General features: G+C 42.5%; 1 protein-coding gene across 1 annotated transcript; it reads left to right on the top strand.

The window, feature by feature from the left end:
• The first annotated feature begins 632 nt into the window (after nt 1-632).
• On the top strand, nt 633-10,110 carry ALDH5A1 (aldehyde dehydrogenase 5 family member A1). Its single transcript, XM_068200965.1, has 10 exons — nt 633-972; nt 1,106-1,189; nt 2,123-2,293; nt 2,428-2,544; nt 2,960-3,103; nt 3,970-4,113; nt 4,808-4,966; nt 6,206-6,375; nt 7,104-7,162; nt 7,317-10,110. The coding sequence occupies exons 1-10, from the start codon at nt 676-678 to the stop codon at nt 7,520-7,522; spliced, it is 1,551 nt and encodes a 516-aa protein (XP_068057066.1). The 5' UTR covers nt 633-675; the 3' UTR covers nt 7,523-10,110.
• The last annotated feature ends 64 nt before the right edge of the window (nt 10,111-10,174 follow it).

Here is a 10,174-nt window from a genome sequence, read left to right as displayed (position 1 = left end):
GCAGTTAAGCACAAGTTAGCCTGGAGAAGAAAAGACTGAGAGCCCTGAGACCTTATCACAGTCTGCAACTTCCTCACGAAGGGAAGAGGAGGGGCAGACACTGATTTCTGTGGTGATCAGTGACAGGACCCGAGGGAATGGCATGAGGCTGTGTCACTAGTGGTTTGGGTTGGGTATTAGGGGAAGGTTCTTCACCTAGAGGGTGCTTTGGCACTGGAACAGGCTCCCCAAGGAAGCGGTCAGACCACCAAGCCTGACAGACTTCAAGACGCATTTGGACAACGCCCTCAGGCACATGGTGTGACACCTGGCGTGTGCTGTGCAGGGCCAGCAGTTGGACTTCGATGATCCCTGTGCGTTCCCTCCAACACAGAATACTCTGTGACTCTAGGCCTCCCCTCTCCCTACGGAGCGGGGGTCTCGATGGGGCGCGGGACACGAGGCTCCGGAAAGCGGAAGCCCCGTCCCGCCCCCAGCGCTCCCCGGCTACGCTCACACCCCTGCCCGGGCAGACCGGGTGCCCCCGGTCCAGTGACACAGGCTGCTGTGCCCCGGCGAGACGCCGCTTCTGGCCCAGCCCCTCGGCAGCTCCTCCTCCGCGGCGGCGCGGGCGGGCCGTGCCGGGGCTGTGCCGGGGCTGTGCCGGGCCCCGCCGCCTGCCGCCGGAGCGCGGCCATGGCCTCCCTCCTGCCGCGGGGCGCCACCGCCGCCCGCCGCCGCCTCCTGCTGCGCCCCGCGCCGCTCGCCCCGGGGCCGGCGCGAGCCGCCAGCCGGGCCCTGTCCGCCGCCCTGGTGCGCCGGGGCGGCCTGGTGGGCGGCCGATGGGTGGAGACGGCCGCAGCTTTCCCCGTGCAGGACCCGGCCAGCGGCGAGGAGCTGGGCCGGGTGTCCGACTGCGGAGCGGCCGAGGCGCGGGCGGCTGTGCGGGCCGCGCACGAAGCCGGCGCCGCCTGGGGCCGCCTCCCCGCCAAGGTGAGCGGCCGCGGGAGATGGCGGCGAGGGGGCCCCGGGGCGGTCCGGTCCAGTCCGTTCGGGTCTTCCGGGGCCTCGCTTCCCTGTCCCTGCGTGCGGCGGCCACGGCAGCTTTGTCTCTCCCTCCTCCCAGGAGAGGAGCGCGCGCCTCCGCAGATGGTACGAGCTGATGATGGAGAACAAGGAGGAGCTGGCGCGGATCATCACAGCCGAGAACGTGAGTGGGGCGGCGAGGGTGGGCACAGGCACTGCCCCGTGCTGGCACTCGCGCTAGGAAACCCAACACAGGCAGGCGAACAGGGACACCAAGTAAAAGTAACAGCTATCAAGCCTCTCCCTGCTAGCCATCATGTCCTTTTTAATAACTTTAGGCATATTGTGCACTCGCATTTATCTGCTAGCTCAGTGGGTGATGTTTCAAACATTCCTTCTCTGGACAAATAAAATGCATTGGTTTGATAACGGTAATACCTAATCAGAGGAAACCAGACCCATGATGTGCTTCATGGCATGCAAAAGCGTACATCCACCTAAACCATGGTGCCTGTGGAAGAAATGCAGAAATGTTACTGGGAAAAATCTCCAAGTTACTGGGAAAAATCTCCAAGTTGGATTCACACAGTCTGTATCACTGAGTAGTCTGGGAGCTCACAAACTGGTGTCCTTTTGGACAAAACCTTGCTGGAAGATAGTTCAGCAGCTCCTCTGTTGTGTCACAGCTGCTAATGGTCATTCAGTCCACAGGATCAGACCTGGGGTTAGTCCAAAGCAATACTCCCAAAACAAATAACCCTGGCATAAACTTGTAACTGTTTTGCCATGATGTGTGTCTTTCTTCAGAGTGGTAATAGCAGCTAACTTAAAGTTTGTGAAAAAATGCATACTACGTTGGCTATTTCTCTTCCTTGTCCTAGGCAGGTATGAATCCAGGCACAGCATACAAATTATTGACTATACAATGATGGTACATTGAATCCACACAATTATTGCTGCTGCAATCATATAATCCTTGCTGGAGATCACAGTGTATATCAGAGTCAGGGGATCATATAATACTCTGAAAAGAAAAGAAACTCCAAAATTACTTGAATTTGTTTGTATTGCTTCCGATTGCTGCTTACAATGTATCTTCAATCTGATTTAATCAAAGGGGAAGCCTCTGAAAGAAGCACAGGGTGAAATTGCGTATTCAGCCTCGTTTCTGGAGTGGTTTGCGGAGGAGGCTCGACGGATTTATGGTGATGTTATTCCAGCATCTGCAAAGGACAGAAGAGTCCTGGTGCTGAAGCAGCCAGTAGGAGTGGCAGCCGTTATAACCCCAGTAAGCATAGCTGAACTCTTCTGAGTCATGTGAAGGTTTTCAGCTCAGCCCCCAGTTCAAAATGTCACTTACTTCTGCAAAAACATGAGGCAAAATTTTCCCAACTTTGATTGTACTCTTATCTCTCTTCCTAGTGGAATTTTCCCAGTGCTATGATTACCCGGAAGGTTGGTGCAGCTCTGGCAGCTGGCTGTACAGTAGTGGTGAAACCTGCAGAGGACACACCTTTATCAGCATTAGCTCTTGGGGAGGTGAGCTTTCAGTGCTAAGCTTTTCCTCAACAACGGACTGATACTGTAAAGAGGGAATGAGATGGGCTTGGAAGGTAGCTCTGGCCAGCTTCATATGTGAAGAAAGGACAAACTGACTTGATGCAGGTGTTTTAGTGTATTGAGAATCTTTGCAAATTGCCTCTAATATGGTCTAGAGCCTCAAAGTGGATCGGGCCACTTTGATACTCAAAATATCCTTATATCTTTAATTTGGTTCTTTTGAACACAGACAGCTTAAATCAGAGCAAAGCTGCTCTCTCAAGGACCTGTTCCTAGTTGTGCTGAGTCCTTTTGGCTTCTATTGACTTACAGACTGTTTCTTTCAAAACAGTGAACAATCATCACTCTTACAAAATGCACTAATAATGCAAATTCTGTTTTTCTTTTGTTGCAGCTTGCAAACCAGGCTGGAATCCCAGCAGGAGTGTATAATGTTGTCCCTTGTTCCAGACAACAGACAGCAGCTGTAGGGGAAGTTCTATGCACTGATCCATTGGTATCCAAAATATCTTTTACTGGCTCTACAGCAACAGGAAAGGTACATATGTGGACAGAATATCCTTGAAGATTATTACTGTAGTTATTCAAGAAAGCTAGGGGGAAAGTGTGTGCCTTTATACGGCGCCTTCTTTTCTGGCTACTGTATACAGATTGTCCAAGTAATTGTGTACCTCTTGAGAAACTGCTTATATGTTTTAGCATCAGTACTTCACAGAAGGATGCCTGTCTCCAATTCTTAATAACTGCCCTCTATTAAATAAACTATGATGTGAACAGTCCCATACAAGATGTTCTTGGTTTATATCATAAGGTGAAAACATACTAATAAGAACACTGAAACTGAGTTTCAAAGGTGCCATTCAAGAGTGGCTTCAGCAGTTGAGAGAAAGTATTGGAGTAAGGCCCTGGAATCTCTTGCTGTCAACAGTAGTCAATAAGCAATCTTGTCACCATCTCTAATTGAATCACTAAAACTGCAGAGTGTGGCTACAAAATGACAATTCTCTAGGATGGCTGTATGCAGAATGAAGAAAATGTCTGGTATCAAGGCAAATCATAATACCAAATTCTGTCAGATCTTGGAAAACTTTTGTAAAAGTAGTCAAGATTTTATTATCAAAAAAGAATAGAACAAACAAAAAAACCTTGACAATATTAGTGTATAAGAATTTGACCTGACATGAGGTTGATAAAAATCTTTCTCTGTATTAGTCCTTGACCAGAATTTCATCTTTAAGGATTTTAATGGATGAAAGTTGCTTTCATCATAGGAGATGGTCTAGCATTGTAGAGAAGATGCAGATTATTTCCTTGCCAGTTAATTTTTCACTGCCTTGCATCCATGATTCCACTGTTCACATCTGTTAGAGGTACAGATGTGTGCATCTCTCCTGTTGCCTACAGATCTTGCTGAAACACGCAGCTGGCACTGTGAAGAGAGTTTCCATGGAGCTTGGAGGACATGCTCCTTTTATTGTGTTTGACAGCGCCAATGTGGACCAGGCTGTCGCAGGAGCCCTTGCTTCTAAGTATAGAAACTCAGGACAGGTGAGAATTTTTGTCCATGTTTCTAGACAATGAAGAGCTGTATATGTAAATAACCTATTTTATGTAAAAGGAAAGCACAGAACACTTCATTGTGAAGAGAAAGGTTCTGCACTCACAAATGTCTCTGGGCACTAAAGCCAGTTACCAGCAAGTCTATAGCAACTTTGGAATCCCATATATTTTTGTCAGAGCAAAGGGGTAGCACAAATAAATAGATCATTGAAAGCACTTAGAAACAACTTTCAGGAAGAAAGCAAACTCAAACTCAGATAATAAAGGAGTTAGAAAAAAGACCCCTGACCACTAAGTGAGATTTGAGATTTTGCTGCTCAGTCCAGCATTCTGCAGTCTAATTAGAAGGTATTTCGTGCAGCTTCTGGACCTTGGTTGATCCATGTATCCGAGTCCACAGAACTCACAAAACATTTCCCCAGTGTAAGCAACTTAGCAATGTGACATATTTCATACACCCACTCACAGCTTATTGAAGTTGTATTTCTAAAGTTGAAATGGGTGGTGAAAGAAATGGCATAGTTGTGGTGAAAGAAATGGTAACAGCTTAGGGTAAGGGAGGAGAGGCAGGAGATATCAGTGTACTAACCTGATTCTATAGCGTGAAGGCCAGAATGAATTAATAGATGGATTAAATACAGTGCAAACTAATGGGGTTTTGTCTTATCTTGTATGTTTTCAGACTTGTGTTTGCACAAACCGTTTCCTGGTGCAAAAGGAAATTCATGATGAATTTGTGGAAAAGTTTGCTAAAGCTATAGGCAAAGAACTACATGTTGGAAATGGATTTGATGGAAAAACTACCCAAGGACCACTAATAAATGAAAAAGCAGTGGAAAAGGTATAAGTAAATATTTTATTTTTAATGTCCTAATTTTCTTTTTATGATCCATATAACAACTTTACCTTTATGTTTCACCTTTCCCCCCTTGTTTTATTAGAACATATTTGCAGTGTAGCTGGAAGTGTGTTTTGTCCCCCAAGTCCATGTGTACATATAGACAAACAGATGTGGACAGCTCATGTATCATCCCCCTGTTTCCATTAAGGGAAAGAGAGTCAGTACAGTGATCCTGCAGTTCTGAAGCACTGTGATTGACAATTTCTGTTGAGGGACAGTGTTTCTTTGGCAAAAGCTAGGCAGAATAATTTATTTGGGTTAAAAATACCAGAACTCTGGATGTTGTAATCACTTGAAACTTCATGTGCATGGTTTGGGTCTTCTGTTTTGGGTGACCTGCAACTCCAGGAATATTTATTTTTTAAAAGACCCTAATAAGTCACATCTTCCATAATATTTCACTCTTCCTAAAGTTAAAGATTCTTGCGTCAAGTGGCCCATACTTTGTAAGATATTACAGCTCAGTTGCATGCAGGCTTGGTTTGAATCCATTATACATTAATGCTGCCAGATTCTCTTCATAAAATAATGGGAAAATATTCAGTTATTTGGGAAACAAAGGATACAGTCCTTGAATTTCTTTCCTTCATGCCTTCCCTTCTTGCATCACAAAAGTGTAGTATATATATCAGGTACGACTATATATACAAATAAACAAACACTGTATATAGTCACTTCCTGTAGTTTCAAAGGACAGTATTCTAGGTGGGGATTGCTACTTTACTTTTCTTATTGCTTTGTTGTCTTTAGAATGAATTGTAAATATAGGGAATAGGTAGCATCATAGATGTAGAAAAATGTTCTTGCCAGTTCCATCTTGAGAGTTGTTTCTCTTTCCATGGCAGTCATACACTTCATCCATAGTGCTTGATCACTGATACAAGATTCAGTTTTTAGTCCTGCAAAGGCTTTTTCTCACATTAGGTGTAGGTTTTTAATTTCTACAGAAAAGTGGGCTGGGGACCACATTCATAATTTATCCCTCTGAAATTATGTCAGACTGAGAGAAACAAGAATTGAAGAGAAATTAGATAATATTGCAAATGATCCTCTGTGAAGTGTAAAGCTCTCTTCAAAACTTTCTCTTAACTATTGGGAGAGTATTATTTCTTCAGTGGAAAATATATTATTGCTCATTCTTAAATGCAGACTTTAAGATTTTTGTTATGCATACCTCAGGTAGAGAAACATATTGAGGATGCAGTTTCTCAAGGAGCATCTGTTGTGACTGGAGGGAAACGACACAGCTTGGGGAAGAATTTCTTTGAGCCAACATTACTTACTAATGTTACAACAAAAATGCTTTGCACCCAAGAGGAGACATTTGGCCCTTTAGCACCAGTTATCAGGTAGGATTATTAATTCCACAGATTAAAATTAACAGTTGAAAAACCAATGCAAGATTATTTGAATAAACAAAATTTGAAAGACAAAAAAAAATTTTTGTATGATCACACAAGTCTTGTAAAAAGGCTGGGGTACACATGTGAAAACACACTTTGGGTATGTGGCTTGTTTGTTTCTTTTTCTTGGCCTGATCTTAGCATCTTTGTAACTATCTCAATGGTTAAGCAAGGCTAGATAGCAGCAAAACCTTCATCAGCTTCATGATCTGTGGTATGAAATAGGAGACAGGACTTTTATAATGTGATTTGCTAGTCCTAAGCTTTTCTGACAGAGGATGAGTTGGAGCTGTCTGTTCTCCGTAAAGCCTTCCCTGCCTTTGTGCAGAGCAATTGGATGTGATGGAAGAACATACAGTTATCTCTGAGACTTGAGAGTGCTGTGTATTTGGGGAAATAGGTAGGCTAACCCATGTGAAGTAAATGTCTTGGTACCATCCAGCTACCTCAGGGGGATAAAGACAATCTTATCTACTTAACTGCAGTTTAAATTAAGAGAAGAGGTAGACACTTCAGTGTTTCAAAATGGAAGTTAAACTCGCTTTTTAATGTACACTTTTGGGAAAACTAAATTGACATTTTAATTCCCAATAAGACTGCTTCTTATCAGTAAGTCAGCAAGATAGCAGGAGAACTGTGGGCCTCATTTTTATTTTTTCTCTTTCTATTGACAGATTTGAGACTGAAGCAGAAGCTGTTGCTATAGCAAATGCAGCTAATGTGGGTTTAGCAGGTATGCTTCTCTGTCAGATAAGTCTATTTCTGTGGTTTTGTGAGCTTTAGTGTTATGGGGTAATGATTTTGAATGTCATTAAGTTTATTCTTCACATTTTTCTGCAATTGTTCTTACTGATTTTCACTCCTGTATCTCTGTGTCTGCACAACAGGATATTTCTACTCCCAAGATCCAGCTCAGATCTGGAGAGTTGCAGAACAGCTGGAAGTTGGAATGGTTGGTGTTAATGAAGGCATAATCTCATCAGCAGAATGTCCTTTTGGTGGGGTAAAGGAGTCTGGCTTAGGGCGAGAAGGTTCAAAATATGGCATTGATGAATACTTAGAAATAAAATATGTCTGCTTTGGAGGATTATAAAAGCCTTCAAACAGCACAATCCCCACAACTTGGGGAAGAGTGCTGTTGTTTTTATAAGCTTCTTGAGCCAGAAATATGTATGAATGCAACTTCTACCTTCATTAGAACTAATCAGCCCTGTCGTGTGTGTGTATAGAGATATCTACAGTATTCTGTGCTGCCAAATGCTTTTACATAGTCTTTGTTTACACATCCAGTTTTTCAGCAATGTGATCACAATGTCCATTATTTTTAGTAAAGAGTAGGGATGTACATTTATTGTTCTTAGATTATCCCTGTGTAACTGGGAGACCTTTGAGACTTGTGCATAATGAAAACAGATTGTAACCTATAGCAAGGGAAACTAGACCACCATTTTTTACTACCTTTAGTACTTAGTGTGGATAAGGGAGCCTTTGGGATGGCAGTCTCCCTTTAGAATTTTGTGTAAATACTCACACTTTCTAATGTGGTTATGTGACCTCCTATAGAAGCAAGTGTGTGGGATATTTTTTTTCTTAAATTGTGGGAGAAATCTGCTTCTTACAGAAGGTAAGGAATAGTTCTGAGCTATATCTAGGCATCCACATAGGCTAACAGCTTCTTCAGCACTGTTAATGCTGACTGCAGGGCTGCTACCTGTTCAGCTTTAGGTGTTTGAGCAAAGAGGTGTACTTCAGGCCTAACAGCTTGCATGTCTAGGATGAAATATAGCTCTTGTTTGATGCCTGTTAGCCCCAGCAGTCCTGGAAACAGGACAGTCCAGGACAAAGAATTGCTGGCTTAGTGAGAAGCAGGAGGAAGATAAGACACTCACAGGAACAACCTGCAGAATTGTAAGGGGAGACTATAAGGACTGTGTGAAGAAAGCACAAGTGGTGACATGACGATACAGATAAACTCCTTCTCTTCCATGAAAAGACCATGACTCTCCTTGGGTAGAAGTACAGTCACTGACGTAAATACTGCTCTGTGTCTAAAGGAACGTAACTCACCCCCTTCAAAGAATAGAAGCAGATATCCATTCCTGTGGGCTTTGTATCCTGAATTGGATTTGTGGTTACACAGGTGAAGGTCCATTAGGGAAGAAGGCTTAAAAACCTTTGAACGTGGCTCATTTGTGACTTAATAAAGATTTAAATAGTGGTGGTTAGAGGTGAGGCTTTGACCTTTGGCTTGACTTCACTACTCTTGCCATCTTCAAAAGATGATGTAAGGCTTCCTTATTATGAAATAAACAATGTTGTTAAAAACATTTTAATGGCAGTCAAACAAAGCACTTTAAACATGCAATATTAATTTGGTGAATAAATCAGCACGGCAGAAATTAAGTGGGACAAATTTTGTTTCTTGTGTTCATTATTAAAAATGAAGAAGGCAACGGAATCCTTCTTCCTATAATGAATGTACAGTATGAAATTAAATATTTTATATTTTATCCCATCAGACAGAGAGGTACCAGGTAACACAAGACTTGGAGAAGGAGGGAAAGTAAGCTGGAACAGAGTTTCACAAGGTTTTTGTTTAAAGCGCACATAAAGTAGCATTGACTGCTACTCCTTATTTTTAAATATTTTTTATGGTTGCATTTGTGTATCAGTTGAGACCAAGTGGGTCTGGAGCATGTTATCTGTCAATACTGTGTACATCATGCCAACTGAAGGGCAGTTATAGGCTATTTACTGCCCTTCCCATAATTCCCAATGCACCAAACCCACACAGCTGTGGTAGTGAAGACTTCAGTACTGTTATCTGTGCTTGTCAAAAACTCGAAAAGGATGGCCTCTTTCTACACTAGTTGTAAGAAACTTTCCTATACCCAGCTTCTAAGACAACACTATTGAGCACACAGGCTGTCTGAGTTTTGCGAATATGGTGTTGAGGGAGAAAGCTGTTTGCCAGCCTTGGCTACTGATGTGTTTAGTATTAATTGGAAAAAACAGTCGGGTAAAAGAAGGTCATGCCTAGGTTCCAGGCTTCCACAACACATTGATGCAGGGCATAGTTACAGGTATTATACCCAGGTAGAATATCTGCCACTGAAATTCAATTGTATCTGCCTGTGAACTGTATAAGGTCAAAACTGAAATCATCTTACAACTGTATGAGAGTGTGCTACTTAATGTAAGTGTCCTTCTTGGGACAGTGCAGTTGGAGGATAAATTATTTAACCCTTGCTCTCTTCACTACAAGTTACTGATGATGCATTGGTACATTTAAAATCTTAATGTCTTTTTAATGTGCTTTTCTGATAATAGCACTTCTGATGAGTGTTAACTTTTTTTTTAGCAAATAATACCTTTTACAATGCCTGATAACAAGAACAATAATTAAAGATAATGTTTGTAAGAAACTTAAGAAATACTTTTGTCTAGATTGGATTGTGGTTGGATTCCAACATAATATCCTCATGTCAGTAAAGTCTACATCAGTTAAGCACAGATAATCAAAGTTGTCTTCATAGCAAAAGCTGAGATTCTTCAACAAATGACTTGAATTTTCACACCTCAGTTGTGTTGATTGCACTTTTGATAGTTTAGCAATTCCTGGATATAAAAACTGTGATTAAAAATGTTTTCAGTTAATAAATAACTTCTGTGAAAGCACCAGATTTTGTGGTTTATTACCTTATTCAGTACTGAACTGACAAATTGACAGCAGCCACATTAAGTT

Source organism: Anomalospiza imberbis, chromosome 1 (assembly GCF_031753505.1).
Source record: "Anomalospiza imberbis isolate Cuckoo-Finch-1a 21T00152 chromosome 1, ASM3175350v1, whole genome shotgun sequence".
In the NCBI taxonomy this organism is placed as follows: Eukaryota; Metazoa; Chordata; class Aves; order Passeriformes; family Viduidae; genus Anomalospiza; species Anomalospiza imberbis.
The sequence above is the reverse complement of the archived record's forward strand: the minus strand, read 5'-3'. Positions and strand labels throughout refer to the sequence as shown.

Excerpts from the sequence above, each read along its gene's own strand:
- ALDH5A1 (XM_068200965.1), top strand. The coding sequence starts at position 676 with ATGGCCTCCCTCCTGCCGCGGGGCGCCACCGCCGCCCGCCGCCGCCTC. Across the intron at positions 2,545-2,959 it reads CAGCATTAGCTCTTGGGGAG|CTTGCAAACCAGGCTGGAAT; the intron begins GTGAGCTTTCAG and ends CTTTTGTTGCAG. Across the intron at positions 4,967-6,205 it reads ATGAAAAAGCAGTGGAAAAG|GTAGAGAAACATATTGAGGA; the intron begins GTATAAGTAAAT and ends TGCATACCTCAG.